The 17,198-nt window shown below is 28.9% G+C and overlaps 2 protein-coding genes across 2 annotated transcripts; both read left to right on the top strand.

Annotated features, from left to right (window-relative positions):
- The first annotated feature begins 12,163 nt into the window (after positions 1 to 12,163).
- Positions 12,164 to 13,111, top strand: LOC131613372 (uncharacterized). The gene has a single exon (XM_058885046.1). The coding sequence runs from the start codon at positions 12,164 to 12,166 to the stop codon at positions 13,109 to 13,111; it is 948 nt and encodes a 315-aa protein (XP_058741029.1).
- A 2,108-nt stretch (positions 13,112 to 15,219) lies between these two features.
- LOC131613370 (WUSCHEL-related homeobox 13-like) lies at positions 15,220 to 15,916 on the top strand. The gene is made up of 2 exons (XM_058885045.1): positions 15,220 to 15,376; positions 15,495 to 15,916. The coding sequence occupies exons 1-2, from the start codon at positions 15,220 to 15,222 to the stop codon at positions 15,914 to 15,916; spliced, it is 579 nt and encodes a 192-aa protein (XP_058741028.1).
- Positions 15,917 to 17,198: the final 1,282 nt, after the last annotated feature.

Below are 17,198 nucleotides of genomic sequence, written 5' to 3'. Positions count from 1 at the left end.
TCAAAAAATTTTGTGTCAACTTCAAAAGATCATAACTTGCTCAATTTTCATCATTTTGAGCCCATTCTTTTTGCACAATAATCTTGAGTGAGTCTATTTCACTTCATCTTTTAGGACCAAGAGAAAATTTGGAATGGAAAGTCATGAAAGTTTGCAAGACATTATAGGTCATTCTTGAAGCATATTAACTTATAATTTTCTAAGTTATAAAGATAGATTTTTTTGCTAAGTTTAAAACACCATAACTTTGTGCTCAAGCATCTAAATGGAGACTTTCTTGGCACATTGTGTTCTTTGTAGCAAGATCTTCCAATTGAGAAAAGAATTACAAGATAAAGCCACCTAGGTTGCTTGCCCCACTCTTTTGAAGTTGCCTCAATGAATCAGACTTTTTGCTTAAGGATCAACTTGGTTTCTTCAAATAAATCAAAATTAACACGTGTTTACTTCACTAATAAATCCCATAATGCTTCCAAAAGTTGTTTGAGTCATAAAACGTAAGAAATGGTTGATTTTTGAGGGACATGAGATCATGTAACACCGGAGGCCAAAGAAGGCGAGGGGTAGTTGCATCGTACGTGATACTCGAGGCCGAATATGGCAAGGAGTGGTCGCCACATCGGAATGAGAGGGATCCTGAGGCCGTGCAGGTATGGGACTGCATGGTTGAAGGAAAGCTTATAAGGATTGATGGGTACTACCTATACAAACAAGATGCATCTTCTTTTCGGTAGTCCATTCCATAAGAACTCCATAGTTAAACGTGCTTGACTTGGAGCAATTATGGGATGGGTGACCTTCTAGGAAGTTTCTCGGAAAGCGTGCGAGTGAGGTCAAAGCATGCTGAAAAGACACATGTTGGTTTGTGGGGTCAGTCGATCATCCCAAAAGCAGTCTTGGGCGTTAACAAAGCCAGACCTCTCCCAGTACAATGTGGTTCGAGGATGAACCATGCGGAAGCTGGTGGGCATGTAACATTTGAGGCCGAAGAAGGCGAGGGGTGGTTACACCGCATGTAACACTCGAGGCCGAGTATGTCAAGGAGTGGTAGCCACATCGGAATGAGAGGGATCCTGAGGTCGTGCAGGTATGGGACTGCATGGTTGAAGGAAAAAGCTTATAAGGATTGATGGGTACTACCTATGTAACGCCCTGAATTAAATTAATTATTTAATTAAATCAATTAAGGATTTAATTATTGGAATTAGTCAAAGTTGGGGTTATCGGTGTTATTCTAAGAGGCGTAATTGAATTAATATGTTGATTGGAACCACTAAGGGTAAAGTCGGATTAATTAGTTAGATTAGTCTGAGAAACATAATTACGAGTTGATATTATTTAAATTATGGATCGATTGTAGTTGTGGAATTTATTTTAATTGCGAGATGAAATTTATTTTAAAAATGATTCCAGCAGCTGTAGTAGAATTATTTGTAACAAGGTGGTGTTAGAAAGAGATGAAGTTTGCGGTTACGCTTGTCCTTGGGACCGGACTTGTGTGTTGGTGTCGCGCTGGACGTCAGTGTCAGAGTTGAGTGAATTGAAGGAGTAATTAAAAGGTTTACTGAGAAGCAATTTTAAGATTAAGTGTACCATATGAGAAGTTTTGGAGATACCGTAAAGAGTGTTGCCGCATGGCGTCAATGTTCGCATTTTCGAATGGCGTTGGGAAATTTATATCTTGAGTTCCGAGTATCGGATTGATGTACCATTTGAGCATACAAAGAGGTGAAATTTTATTCTACCGTATGAAAGATGTTATGGGAGTTAGAGAAAAACTACGAGTTAGGAATGTTGTTGCGGTCTTTTGCGAAGATAAGGATTTTGGTTGGGACAAGACGAATGGTGATGTTCGAGTATATTAATAAATCTAGAGTTGGAGAATAATTAACAATTGTGTAATGCTAAGTGAGTATGAAGCAGACTGGGTAATATGTTTAGACGTTAGTTTCTTATCGACGAGATTGAAGGAGAAGGAAGTTGTGAGAGTTGTAAAACTCAAAGTGAAATTATTAGATTATGACGTTGTTAATGAGTTTAGTGCAAACTCGGAAAGGAGGCTATTACGTAGTAACGACGGTTTATGCTTAAATATGGTTGTCGACTATCTATTGAGAAATTGAGGAAATGATCACCCTTAATCTCTCGTTGATAGTGGACGGAATCGTATTGAATATTATAGATGTGTCTTACTATCTTGATGGTGAGTAAAGCAAACATTTTTGTATCGATGAGGTTGTCAAGAATATGTTGCGACGTCGTATGGGAAAAGATAACTGAGTAGTGGTCATTACTATTTTGTAAGTTGATGTCCCAATATATTGTTGGAATGGTTAACAAGTTAGTAATGGTTATGTTGCAAAGGTATCGAAAGGTTAACATGAGTGAAGTTGATTGAAGACATGTTAATTTGTTGTTATATCGGAAAAGTAGTAGTCGAAGTGTTTCCAAACACGACTTGGGAATCAGAAGGTTAGATGTGGAAGTGAAATTGAGGATGGTTGTGTCGGATAGATTTTCGAGGATGAAAATATCCTAAGTGGGGGAGAGCTGTAACGCCCCGAATTAAATTAATTATTTAATTAAATCAATTAAGGATTTAATTATTGGAATTAGTCAAAGTTGGGATTATCGGTGTTATTCTAAGAGGCGTAATTGAATTAATATGTTGATTGGAACCGCTAAGGGTAAAGTCGGATTAATTAGTTAGATTAGTCGGAGAAAAATAATTGCGAGTTGGTATTATTTAAATTATGGATCGATTGTAGTTGTGGAATATTATTAGAAATAATATTTGAATACTAGAATATTATTTATTTAGTTGGATTTAGTTGTCGTATGTTAAATAGCAAATAAGGAGGTGTAAATAATAGGTCAATTAAGAATATTATTATATTGTGTAGTTGAATAAAAAGTAGGAAATTAGAAGTATCAGAAAAGAGGAGTTTAGGTTAGCAGAAAAGAGGAAAGAAGGGTTTGGAGAAAGAATGTTGCCGTGAAGAGGAAAAATGGAAGAAGGGGCAAAAGTTAAGAATCGATCAGAGAAAAATTATAGAGTGGTCTCCAATCCAAGGTAAGGGTGGGGTTCTGACTCTATAATAGGGTATATGATAAATAGTATATGAGATTGGATTTGTAGAATTGCTTATGTTATGTGTTTGATTGTTGTTTCTGGATTTGTACTGAATCTCTGTTGTTTCCTTATCTGATTGTATTATGCTCTGAAGTCGTTGTTCTGGAATGAATTGGTGTTGACTGTCATGAATTTGTGATGCTGTTGAAATATTTCAATTGATAAATATGATACTATGGTTACGGCAAGATCTGCATGGTACCATAATGATTTCGTCGTTGGGATTCATTCCCTATATGGCTTATGCGATAGTATTTGAAATCATATAATATATTTTTCGGCTATTTAATGTTTGATTTCACGTTACGGTGTTGCCATAAATCAAGAGACAATTGTATCACGAATGATTTCTTTGAAAATTGGTATGCGATTTCAATTGTGATTACGGCTGAGTGTATGATTATGCCGTAAGCTATTTTGTTTAAGTGTATTCTTGCGGATCAGTGCTTTAATTGAAATGTTGAATGTGGAATACGTGGATACCATGAATGATATATTAACATGTAGTAAGCAATGAGTTAAAACAATGTTATTTTGGTTTTTGGTATTAAGTATTATTATTATTTAATTAATAATAATAATAATTGTGAGTATCAGTAAGAAATTAATTAGCAGAATATAGTCGAATTATCAGAATAATTATAACGAGCGGTTTACGAATATTTTGGTCGAGACGGTGAGTTGTATAAGTTGTCATACACGTTATTATAGTTGTGAATTCGTAGGTTATATTGATGTCGTTGAATGGTTGTTAAGTTGTCGTTAAAGTGTCGTTGTTATTGTTATTGTTATGCTGTTGTTGATAATTGTTGATATTGTTGTCATGTTGTGGTTGTTGATAATTGTTGTTGTTGTTGTTGTTGTTGTTGTTTTACCTCTATTAATTGGCAAAGAAATCAAGTTGTAGGCTTATGCCAATGTTGATTTAATGTCGTTGTTGTATGTGATTGTTGCATTCATTGAGTTGCATCCGTTGCATCATGCATGCCTGAAAATTATGGCAAACACGACGGCCTGAAAATTATGGCAAACACGACGGCCTGAAAATGGCAAAAGTGACGATGGCCTGAATGGAAAATGTTTAAGTTGGGAGTTTTACTCCAAATAGTACCACATGCATGTGCATTGTATGAGTCGCATTCTGAGTTTCATTTTGAGTTGTTGTTGTGATGATAAATTAGTCGTTATATTATGTTGATAATTTTATGGTGATGAATGTTGTTTGAAAGTTGTTTGAAAGTGGTTGAAGTGGTGATTTTATATAATCTGATCTAATATATATTGTTTATCATAAACTCAATTATATGGTTCGATATCTCACCCCTTCTATTTGAATGTTACCCCTATGTTGGTAACGTGCATGTAAACAAGAATGAAGACTAGTTAACTTCGATAGTTCGGGTCGGTGATGTCGCTCTGATACGTAACACTCGGGGGATGAACGCGTGTTATTTTATATGTTGATTTTATATTTAGTTGTTGGATTTTAATGTTGAATTTACTTTAGTTGTTGAATCTTAAGTTGATTACACGAAATACCTGTTGTTGCAAAGTTGTTTTTAGTTGAACTAAAGATGTTATGTCATTAAGCTGAAGTTGTGAATCCGCTGCGTAGTATTAATAAAAGTTGTTTTTAATTGTTCATCCACGTTTTAAAGTGTTATGTATCTGTATTATATGCGATTGAATTATATGTCGTTGTTTTTAAGTTGAAAGTGTAGCATTTCATGTTATGTTGAAATTTTATAACTCTGATTTTTATAATATTCGCTGGGTAGAATTGGGGTGTTACAACCAATACCAACAAGATGCATCTTCTTTTCGGTAGCCTGTTCCATAAGAACTCCACAGTTAAGCGTGCTTGACTTGGAGCAATTATGGGATGGGTGACCTTCTGGGAAGTTTTCCGGAAAGCATGTGAGTGAGGTCAAAGCATGCTGAAAAGACCCGTGTTGGTTTGTGGGGTCAGTCGATCACCCCGAAAACAGTTGGGGCGTTACAAAATTCAACTTTGTTAGTTGTTGTATTGCCAAATTGTCTAACTTGATTGATCTAAGTACATACAATCTTTTTCTTCACCTGGTGATTATCCTCTTAACATATTTCAAAAAAAATGGATATCTCACACACACTCTTCTAAAATGTATGGCAAATTATGCATATAACACTTGGAAGAATTTATAACATCATTCCAGGCATCCATTATTCTTTCCACAACCACACGAGCTTTAACCATTTTCCCATATTCACCTTTTATTTGTTTGATCCCCTACTGCGGGTTTAAGTTTGTTACTCACATTTTTGGTTATGTGATACCTACAAAGTAATGCATAGGATGTAAGAAACACATTTCAATCAAATTCATTAGTGCAGTATTGTGATTGGTTATAATGACCCTTGACATATTTTCTTGGTACTTCAACATAGTCTTGCAGACTTCCAAAGCTCATGTAACGTTGTCATAGTTTTCACTTTCCTGAAATGCAAAATTCACTGAAAAAGTCATTCCTGTCAAAGAAAAACCCCCTTCTGTGAAAATACTTATATTTATTTTTTTATATTGAATAAATTATAAGCACAATTAATAGAATTAGGATAAGTGTAACATATATCTTAAACTGTGACTTTATCCTAACACACTCCATACCTAGAAACATATCAAAATGAAATTTAAATCTATATTAAATTTTTATTACGACAAACTCTTGAGTGAACTTTCATCATACAATTAAAAATTAGGTACAACCAATCAAATAATTAAAAGTAATAAAAATATGATTTTAATATTAAAAACAACTTACTATAATAAATAAATCAAAACAAATCCGCATTATTACTATACAATCCTTTCAGGTAATTACTGATCTGATTCACTTGAGTCTAAAGTCTAAACCTAAATAATAATTTTGTGTAATTTTATGTAGACTTGCTATTTACTAGAATAAAATCTATATTGAATTTTGGCGTATTATTTTTCTTCTGACATGATTTAAATTTAATTTTTTTAATCTACTTTCCCAAAAAAAGTTTACCACTTAATTTTCTTTTCAATTATCAAATGATTAAATTATTATCATATTTTTAAATTGAATCAAATAATATATTATAAATCTTAATTTATTGAATTTTAGTCTGCTTTTTTTTAAACTTTTTTGTTATTTAATTTTGTTATTATTAATTTTAATATTTTTACCTTTTTAAATAATTAAATTAAGTCAGATTTTCAAAATTGAATTTTAAAAAATAATAATAATTCTAATTTTGTTATGAATAATATTAAATAGATATGGAAGTTCATTTTCCCCAATCTTTCTATATTCCTTAACTCCTATAATTTAAGTTTCTAACCTTTGTGTATTCTTTGAGTTAATGGTTGTCATTGGTCATGTACTATAAATATGGATCATATTGCAATGTAAATGGTACTCCTTGGAAGAAGATAATACAATATTGCTTTCTCTCTTCTCTTTCTCTCCTTCATGTATCATTCATCTCTATATTGATTTGGTGAATTTCATAACACGTTATCAGCACGATACTCTACAACGCGAGTAATGATATAGCCAGGTTCTATGTTATTTTTCTAATCTTAATATATTTGAACCAATATAATATAATTCATGATTTTGTTACTATTTTTTTTCTTCATATAAATATGTTTATTTTTTATATATTTTGTAGAGAAACTTATTTACCTTGTACAATAATATTAGATTTCTTTGATCATTCTTGTTAAATTCCGGAAGAATTTAACATTAAAGCATTTCTATATGTTAGTCCGGAATTGAATTTTAACACATAAAAGTGTTAATTTAATATTCAAGCATCCCTGAAGGATTGCACAAAGAATAATTTTTCTTGACCGTTGTTTATGGAAATAGTTTGTGATGTGATATTTGTAGAACTAAAGATTATTATTAAACTATCTCCAAATTATTGTTCAAAGATTGAGTTTAATCGAGTATTGTGTTTATCAATAATTGATGAATTTCAGAAGAATTCAACGTTCAATCACCTTTAAAAGGTCGCATCTATAATATTATTGAATCCCAGAAGGATTTCATAAAAAAAATTTGTTGTATAAATCTAAAAATTCATAATTTGTAATATGTTCATTAAAAGATTTTCATTCCAGAAAAATGACACAAATAATTTTAACGCATCCCAGAAGGATGGTTATATATTTTATTTATTTTTTAGATTATTGTTTATAACAAATTATTTATATAGTTCCTGAAGAACTTATCAAGCATCCCTGAAGGATAGTAAATCAAATTATATGACGATATAATTTTAGTGATATAATATTGTATGATTAAATATGTTTAATTTTATAAGGGGTAATTGTTTGATAATTATATGATAATATGTTCATATGAATGTGTTTGATTAAAGTGTTTAATAATGAGATACTATTATATTGGTTTTGAATTATATTGAAGGTATCGAATATCTTTGTATTATACAACACAATTTGGACATAAAATGTGTAATAGAAAAGCTACCGTTTTTTTGCTCGGGTTTGTACTACACTTATATTAGTACAATTGAAGCACATGTCATTGTAAACCAGTAGTTTACAAATTACACTTAAATGTGTCGTTGGTAAAACCGGTTGGGTCATCTCGGATATAATATGATGCGAATAATTTGTATTGAAGAACCAAAAGTTTCTTCAATCCAGTCAATTTTTGTGTGTTTCTAAAGGAAAATAAAAATTTGAGAAATTGCGTTTTGATGACATTAGTTGTTGCATCGACTAAAATATCATGCATATGTCTCTATTCACAACAAGAAGTTTGTGAAATTATTTTCTCAACTAATCAGACTAAGATCTTGTTTTCTGGATTTTTTTTATAAAAATTCCTGTATAAGTATCACATATATTATTAAAATTGATATTGAATATCATGTAATATATGGTCATAAAAAGAAAATGGACCCGAAGATCCATTCTTTAGACGTCTAAAGTTAATTATATGGTTGATACTTATGAGATCATCAATTCTAAATTATATATTTGAAACACCCAAAGTATGATATTAAGATATTTATTCGCATTAAGTCAACAAGATACTATATCTTAGTCCTCCCTAATTTATTCTAATATTTATCATCTTAGTGAATATTTGGATGTGTTGTGTATATTCCAATTGCTCCAATATAATACATTAATATGAGTCATGAAAGAATATTGGAAAAATATAATTAATATGAATCTCAATTTTGAGGATATAATTTGAGAAAATAATCAAATACTTGATTACATCCCAGTAGGTTGATTATCACTTGATAAATTAATTTTCCCAATATTAGGGGGAGGGAATAAGTAGCTGAAATCATGAACAAGAAGTTCAAATGAATAGCTAAAATCATGAACAAGAAGTTCAAATGAACAATTTAAAATAAATTGTTGTCTTGATCCTCGTACAAATCAATTTGAACCAGAAGTTCAAAATATAATTCATTTGCAAAGTATATGAAATAAATTATCAGCTGATAATACTCCACTCAAAGTGGATTCTCCTATTGGATAATATAATATTGCAACTGAGTTGTTGCTGCGCCTGAAGCGTGGTATGAAAGTCGGTTCCAATGTTAAAATTCCTCTACTAAGAAAAGAAACTAAAGATGACCCAAGTGAGGATATGAAAATGCTAAGAGCACTGTGACCTAATTTAATTTCCAGTTCCAGAAGAACAAATCAAGTACTTGAAATATGAAATAAAGAGATCTCGATAAATTATGTCATGGATGAAATGGAATGGAATCGAAATTGAGATAACCAAATAAAGTCAATATTGACAATGTCTTTGTATACAATATAGCCCTAAAAGTGATCAATGATAACGAGGATCATGAGTCAAAGTTTATTAAATATTGTAGACTAAGTGGGAATTGGCCAAAATAAATATATTCAATTGAAGAAGAATTAAACTCACTTTACAAGTAACTCACTATCGGACCTGTAGTCCGAACACCTCAAGGTGTGAAACTAATGTGATATAAATGAGTTTTTGTAAAAAAGAAAAATAAGAATGATATAAAGTTTGATTTATTGCTCAATGATTTTCACAAAGACCTAAGATTGATTTTGATAAAACATATCCACCTGTAGTGGATTCAATCGGTTTTGGATATTTAATTAGCCTTGTAGCACATGAAGGGCTTAATTTGAACATGATGAATGTTATGACATCTTATTTATATGGTTCACTTAATAGTGACATTTACATGAAACTCCCTGAAGGGTTCAATATACCAGAGGCACGTAATTGTGGATCTCGATAAAACTTCTACATCAAATTGAACAAGTCTCTCTATGGACTGAAAGAATCTGGATGCATGTGGTATAATCGCCTCAGTGAATATTTACTAAATGATGAATATACTAATAACTCAATTTGTCCTTGTATTTTCATAAAATGATATGGAAAAGTATTTGCAATAATAGTTGTCTATGTGGATGACATAAATATCATTGGAACTCCTGAAGAGCTTCCAAAAGCTAAAAATTTCTTAAATAAAGAGTTTGAGATGAAGGACCTAGAAAAGACAAAATATGTCTAGGTTTGCAAATTGAGCATTTGGAAAAAAGAATATTTGTACATCAATAAGGCTATATAGGGAAGTGTTGAAATGATTCTATATGGACAAATATCATCTATTGTCTACTCTAATGGTTGTTAGATCATTAGATGTAGAGAAAGATCCTTTCAGGCCTCAAGAAAATGATTACAAAAATTGTTTGGTTCTTAAGTACCATATCTTAGTGCAATTGGAGCACTAATGTATCTTGCTAATTATACACGTCTCGATATATCGTTTGTGGTCAATCTATTACGAAGATACAATTATTCACCTACATGAAGACATTTGAACGAGTCAAACATATACTTCGTTATCTTAGAGATGCTGGTTACTTGTCAGATTCTCACAAGGGTAGATCTGAAAGAGGTTATTTGTTTACATGTGATGGTACAACCATTTCATGGCGATCTATCAAACAACTCATGGCAACAACTTCATCAAATCCTGCATAACTATTAGCACTCCATGAAATCACTTCCAAGAAGAAATTTTAAGCAATTACTATAAATAATATCGTCTCACATGTAAATGTCTGCATGAGGGGGAGAAATACATATATTTTGCACTCTTTTTCCCTTCACCATGGTTTTGTCCCACTGGGTTTTCCTGGTAAGGTTTTTAACGAGGCAATTCACATTTAAAGGATATTGTACTCTTTTTCCTTCACTAGAATTTTTCCCACTGGGTTTTCTCTAATAAGGTTTTAACGAGGCATATCCTCAATGAACATCCAAGGGGGAGTGTTATGAATAATATTAAATAGATATGGATGTTCATTTTCCCCAATCTTTCTATATTCCTTAACTCCTATAATTTAAGTTCCTAACCTTTGTGTATTCCTTGAGTTAATGGTTGTCATTGGTCATGTACTATAAATATGGATCATATTGCAATGTAAATGGTACTCCTTGGAAGAAGATAATACAATATTGCTTTCTCTCTTCTCTTTCTCTCCTTCATGTATCATTCATCTCTATATTGATTTGGTGAATTTCATAACTTTAAATTTTTAGGTTAAATTTAAGATCATTTTATAATTAATCTTAGCAAATCTAATATAAAGTAATAATGTAAAGAAAAGGTAATAATTAAAAAAAAGTTGAAACCAAACTAATTATTAATCAATAACATTAATACACAAAAACAAAACAAAAATACTTAAGGTTTATATTTTTAGGATAGATATATTAGAATTCTTGATCGGTCTCATATAAATTGAGATAGATGGAGACTAGGGGTGGGAATAGGCCAGGCCGGTCTACAGGGGCCTATGGCCTAGCCTACTTAAGGACAGGCCAGGCCAGGTCTATTTGATAAAAAGGTCAGGCTTGCGCTTTTTTAAAAGCCTATTTAATAAAATAGGCTAGGCCTAGGCTATTAAAAAAGTCTATAAAGTATTATAGACCGGCCTATATTTTCATATATATTAAAATTAGTCTAAATAGTTTGGCCTATATATGCATATATATTAGAAAAAGTGTTAAATAGATTGGTTTTAATATATATATTAGAAAAAAAATGATAAGTAGGTCGATCTAAATGTTCATATATATATATATATATATATATATATATATATATATATATATATATATATATATATATATATATATATATATATATATATATATATATATATATATATATATATATATATATATATATATATGCGACCTATTATAGGCATCTTAAGTAATATGAATTGATTGAAAATATTAATAAGAAAGAGGCTTTTAAATAGGCTTTCAGGCCAGGCCAGACTTTTAAAAAGGCCAGGGCAGACTGAAAAAACAAGCTTATAGTAGGCCATAGACCAGGCTCAGACCTTTTAAGTTTATCGTAGGCCAGGCCTTATAAAACCTAGCCTAGCCTAGCCTATTCCCATCCCTAATGAAGACTATTATTTAAAAAGGGTTTAACAAGACGTGTGGATTTGATTTGCTCTATTTATAGTAATAAATAAGATTTGTTTATTAAATTAAAATCTTTGGATTCTTCTATTATCCTATTAAAAAATTGAGGTGAAAATTTTATATGAATCAAATTTAATGATATGATATAAAAAAATTTAAATTAAGTCAAATCGATGGATTTGATTATTTATTAATAATAATCAAATCATCAAAGAAAATTTAAAACAAAAGTAAATAATAATCGAATCATCAAAATAATTTAAAATTTTATTTCTATATTTATTATATATAAAAATTGCCATGAATATATTTCTAAATATTAGTATCTTTACCACAAATATAAGTCTAATAACATAATCCGAAATTGATTTTATAGGTTTGATAAAGATATATCATTAATAACTAAAAAATATATCACTATTTACTCTAGAATAGAATAGTATTTAAAGAAAAATAGCGTCAAGAACATAGTAGTAATATTTTACATCTTGGTTTGTTTCTTTAAAGAAATTATTCATAATTTCTCATGGATCAAAATTGTTATTTGCTTTTACGACTTTGGTTAATCCCATATAATCACCAACTATTTTCTTTAGAAGGTGGCTCTTCTCCAAAGAAAGTTTCTATATCTCTGCCAAATCTCTCGCACCATGTTGTTTCCAATTCTTGTAATGGACTAATGTGTTTGTATACGGATTTTCCTTGTGGAAGAGATGTTTTTCTATGCAATCCAACAACAAAAGAGACAAGACTTCTTCCATCGTCATGTTTGGCCGCAAAAACAAAAGATGGGATGATACTAGGTGTTGGAATGGGACATGATCGTAGAAGCAAAGATTTAATTAAGGTTGTTAGGATGTGGATTAGCTACCACAAATGTCGTTGTAAGAACTATATTATTGAAGAATATGATTTAAGAAGTGATTCTTGGAGAATAATTGAAAGTGCTAATCCATGGAGTTGTGAGTTTGAAACTTGTTCTTTTGCAATGCATTGTAGAGGAGTTTATTATTGGTGGGGAAAAGTTAAAGGCTTGAGTACAACAATTGTTACATTGGATGTGGGAGGTGGATTTCTCAACAAGGTGGCATTGCCAAAAGACGTTGATATTAGTAGTTCAAGTGGAAGATATTTGGGTGTTTTGAATGAATGTATAACATTGGTTTGTCGTAATTGTTGTGATCAAAATGCAAACTTTGATATTTGGGCGATGAATGGAAGTGGTAATTTGGATTCTTGTTGGACCAAAATTCGAACTATAGAGAATAGTTCACCTTGTGTTCCATTAGTATTTTGGAAGGGAAGTGAGCTTCTTCTAAAAATGTTTGATAAGGTGAGATCTTATAATGTTGATACAAAGGAAATTCGTAATGTCAATTTTGAAAATGAAGGTAGAGGAATTGTTGATATATGTGAAGCTATATTTTGCGAGAAGAGTCAAATTTCAGTTAAATCTCTACCAACTGTGATTTAAGGCAAAAAGAAGTCATCTCCTTTAATTTTGTTTTTTTAATTAATTAGTCAACCTTATATTTTTTTATGTTGGTTTTGCAATTTTAGAAATTGATTCATAATGTAATTATGTTTTTTTTATTATTGACAATGAATAAATTAATTTAGCTAGGTCTTTATACTGCTTATTGAAAAATTCATCTATGAGGTTTCCATGAGGTTTCCAAAAATTGAGCATACTTGAGATCAACTGCCATTTCCTCGTCGCATAAGATGAAAAAGTTATAAAATCAGAATTATAATTAAGTAAAAAATATAATAATATTAATTTTGTTTTTGTTGCAGAGCACAGTGACTAAAATTAAAGTTTTATTAAAAAATTATGTATAGGAAAAAGTTTTTCAATAATATTTTTAAATCACTTTAATTTCAATAGATAGAAAAAAAATTGAAAATAAAAATCTTCAAAAGTTTTAATACTTTTTTTAAAAGAAAATGTTATTTAAAAAATAAATTAAAGGTTTTTTAACCAATTTTTATTTTGGAAATTTATAAGTTGGCACAAACGCTGGTTACCATAAATTTATTTTTACATTTTAAATATATAAATTGGAACTAAATTTTCAAAAGTCATACTAATTGATATATATATATATATATATATATATATATATATATATATATATATATATATATATATATATATATATATATATATATATTACTTTCCATATTTTTTATTTTCCAAGTATAACGGAGTAGTTTTATTTATATGCATACCTTTTTATTTTAAAATAATATATTTATATTTAAGAAATTAAAAATATTTAAAGTAAAAATAAAGTAGTAAGTCAACCTACTCTAATAGGTAAAATTGAAGAGACGTTCCATTAAAAAATTTCTTTGGGGTAGAACAAGGGCAACTAAGGATTTTAATTTGATTTTGAGATAAAATATACTTAGGTCAAATTTTAAAAATATGAATAGTTAGTTTAATTGGATTTAAATGACTCGATAGAAAAATATGATGATATTCAATCCACTTTAATAAGATTTAGATTCATTTTTTAATGTCAAACTTATAATTTAAAAAAAAGTTATTAAATATTAATAATATAAATATATGATTAACTAATAGAATGATACAAAATGTTGCATATATACTATCAATTAACATTATTGAATAACAATTATCAACTATGGAATAATAGATACGATTAACAACAATCAAAATTTAGATTCATTTTTAAATATCAAAATTACAATTTAAAAAATTATATTAAATATAAAATAGAAAGATATGATTAACTAAAATAATTGATACAAAATTTTGCATATATACTCCCAATTAACATTTGAATAATATGAAAAGATATGATTAACTAATAGAAATATAATATACTAAAAAAAATTAACATTATTGAATACAATCAATTATTTTTTTAAAATAAAAAAGTATTCAAATATAAATAATTATGCTTATTTTAATTTTGTAAAAAAGTTCATAGTTTTATCAAATTTAAACCAAGTTTATAAAAAAGCTTTAAAAATATTTAGTTGCCTTGTGATTTTGAATTTGTTTAATTAATTTATAACTTTTATTTAGATCTAAATATGACATAGCACCTAAAATTAAACTCTTTGATACAACTTTTAATAAAATTATTTATATGCAAATCCTACAACATTTAATATTTAAGAAATAACTTCTCAATAATAAATTAAATCCATTGATTTGATTCATTATCTTCTCTTTTTCAAATAATAATAAAAAATAGATTTTTTAAATATCAAAGCAAATCAAATTCATAAAATATTTAATTTGTAAAAGATTTTCACAAATCAAATCAAATTCATAAAATATTCAATTTATAAAAGATTTTCACAAAATTGAGAATATAAAAATCCCCTTACGTACCTCTATTCATAAATCAGTTGATATCACTGTTTCTTTCTTCTCTCCTCATGTAAGTATACATTCCTTTTCTCTACATTATCACCTTTTTTTTTTCTCCCAAAATAGTATCTTCATGTTAATTAATGGTTTAAGGTTTTATTTGTTTTTTACTTACTTTTTTTTCTTGAATAAATTGAAAATAACAAATAATGATTTTGCAGAAATATAAAAAGATGGAGAATTTTGGAATTCATGGTTCTAATGTGAAGTTTGGAATGACCGATGAACAAGTTGAAATTCTTCGAAAACAAATTGCAGTTTACGCATACATCTCTGAATTACTCATTGATAAGCATAAACACTCTTCTTCTCGCCAACATCTCACTAATGGTAAGTGTGAACGCTTTTATTGCTATTAGAAAGACCCTTTTTAAGTTTTGAATTAATTTCATATTATAATCAAATTTTAATTATTATAAATGAGTTTATGTTTCGTTTTGATTGTCAGATGTTGGGGTGAGAATGTTTTGTGACTCAAAATTGATCGACAAATTAAGTTTTAGGCAGCGTTGGAAAGCAACAACTCCACAAATTCAAGCTTTGGAGCAAATATATGCAGCTAACCCGAGGAGGCCTCCAAATAAGGAAATCATAAAGAAGATAACCATTGATTTAAGCAAGTATGGGAAAATTACTGAGAGCAATGTATATAATTGGTTTCAGAATAGACGTGCTAGGACAAAGAAGTATAGTAGTGTTGATGCAAAATCAAAAGTAGAAACTACAATTGATTCCAAAGGTAAGATGATTGAACCGGATGAGCTTGCGGCCTTACCTAACGAAAATTTAGGTCACCAAAACACTCAAGTGGGTTCTGACTTTTTACCGTACTTTAATCCCGAAATAGATGACAGTTTTGCGATCTTCTAAAAATTATGATCTTATGCTTGATTTTCATGAAATCCTATAGAAACTTTAATCCCGCATTTGTTAATTTATTTTAAATATTATGAATAATTTTTTATTATTTTTACTTCTAATAATATCTCAAGCTCAAATTTTTTATTATATATAGTATTTTAATCTTTTATGCTAATATATTAATTAGGCCAATGTGATGTTCGTTTTTTTTTCATTATTATATATTCGTTATCCATATCTTTAGTCAATAATCTTGAATAGTTATTGTTATAATAATCATATTAAATATTGGGTCATGCTAACGTGTGCCCTAAGGGCACATGTTAAGGATACTATAATTAGAAAAAGTTAAATGTAATTAAATGCAATAGAGTCGTATTTAAAGTTTCAATACATTGAATGCACGCGTTCTAAGAAAATATTTCCATAAATATTTCATTAACTTGTGCCCTTGGGGCACATGTTAGCTTTTCCCTTAAATATTTTATTATCTATGCTTTTTATATAAAAAAAATTTAAATCAAAGTGATTATTATCGTAGTGATTATTATCAAAAAACTAGTAACAAACCCGTGCGTTCGCACGGGTTCTGGTATGGGACGCGCATTTGTTTTAAATGTATATTTTTTTAATAAAAAATATCTGGTATTTGTAAAAATAAAATAATTGAATGTATAGAAAAAAATCTGGTACCCGTGAAAAAATAATAATTGAATGTATAGAAAAATATTTGGTACCCGTGAAAAATAATAATTAAATGTTTAGAAAAAGGTCGGCTACCCTTAAAAGTATTTAGATCAATAGGACTATGGTAATATATCCAAAAATAAATACTAAAAAATTTAGTAATATAAATAATTATAAAAACAACAAAATTTATTCCGTGTTAGGATTGATACATTAATTTTAAATATATTTAGTTTAGAATATTACAATTTTATATTCTTATTATTTATTACAAATCTGAAATATATTTTTATTTATTAATTATGTACAATTGTATATGATTTTTTTCATATGATTGATTTGTTAAGTTAAGAGTCTTTGTTAAAAAAAATTAGTATTAACTATTTTAATTTTGAAAAAATTATCAAATTCAACCGTCATATATAAATAAATATTTAACATTTTTACTTTCATATATTTACAATCATATCTAGAACAAAAATTCTTAACATTATGAAGATTATTCTATTTATTAAAAAATTATTAATAATTGTATTAATTTAGATTTAGAAATACTGTCAATTTAAAATAACTATTATTGAATGATGAATGACGTGTTTCTCAC

The sequence above is a fragment of the Vicia villosa genome, linkage group LG6 (genome assembly GCF_029867415.1).
Source record: "Vicia villosa cultivar HV-30 ecotype Madison, WI linkage group LG6, Vvil1.0, whole genome shotgun sequence".
Taxonomy (NCBI): Eukaryota; Viridiplantae; Streptophyta; class Magnoliopsida; order Fabales; family Fabaceae; genus Vicia; species Vicia villosa.
This window is presented reverse-complemented; position numbering and strand designations above follow the sequence as displayed.

Excerpts from the sequence above, each read along its gene's own strand:
- LOC131613372 (XM_058885046.1), top strand. The coding sequence starts at position 12,164 with ATGGATCAAAATTGTTATTTGCTTTTACGACTTTGGTTAATCCCATAT.
- LOC131613370 (XM_058885045.1), top strand. The coding sequence starts at position 15,220 with ATGGAGAATTTTGGAATTCATGGTTCTAATGTGAAGTTTGGAATGACC. Across the intron at positions 15,377-15,494 it reads TCGCCAACATCTCACTAATG|ATGTTGGGGTGAGAATGTTT; the intron begins GTAAGTGTGAAC and ends TTTGATTGTCAG.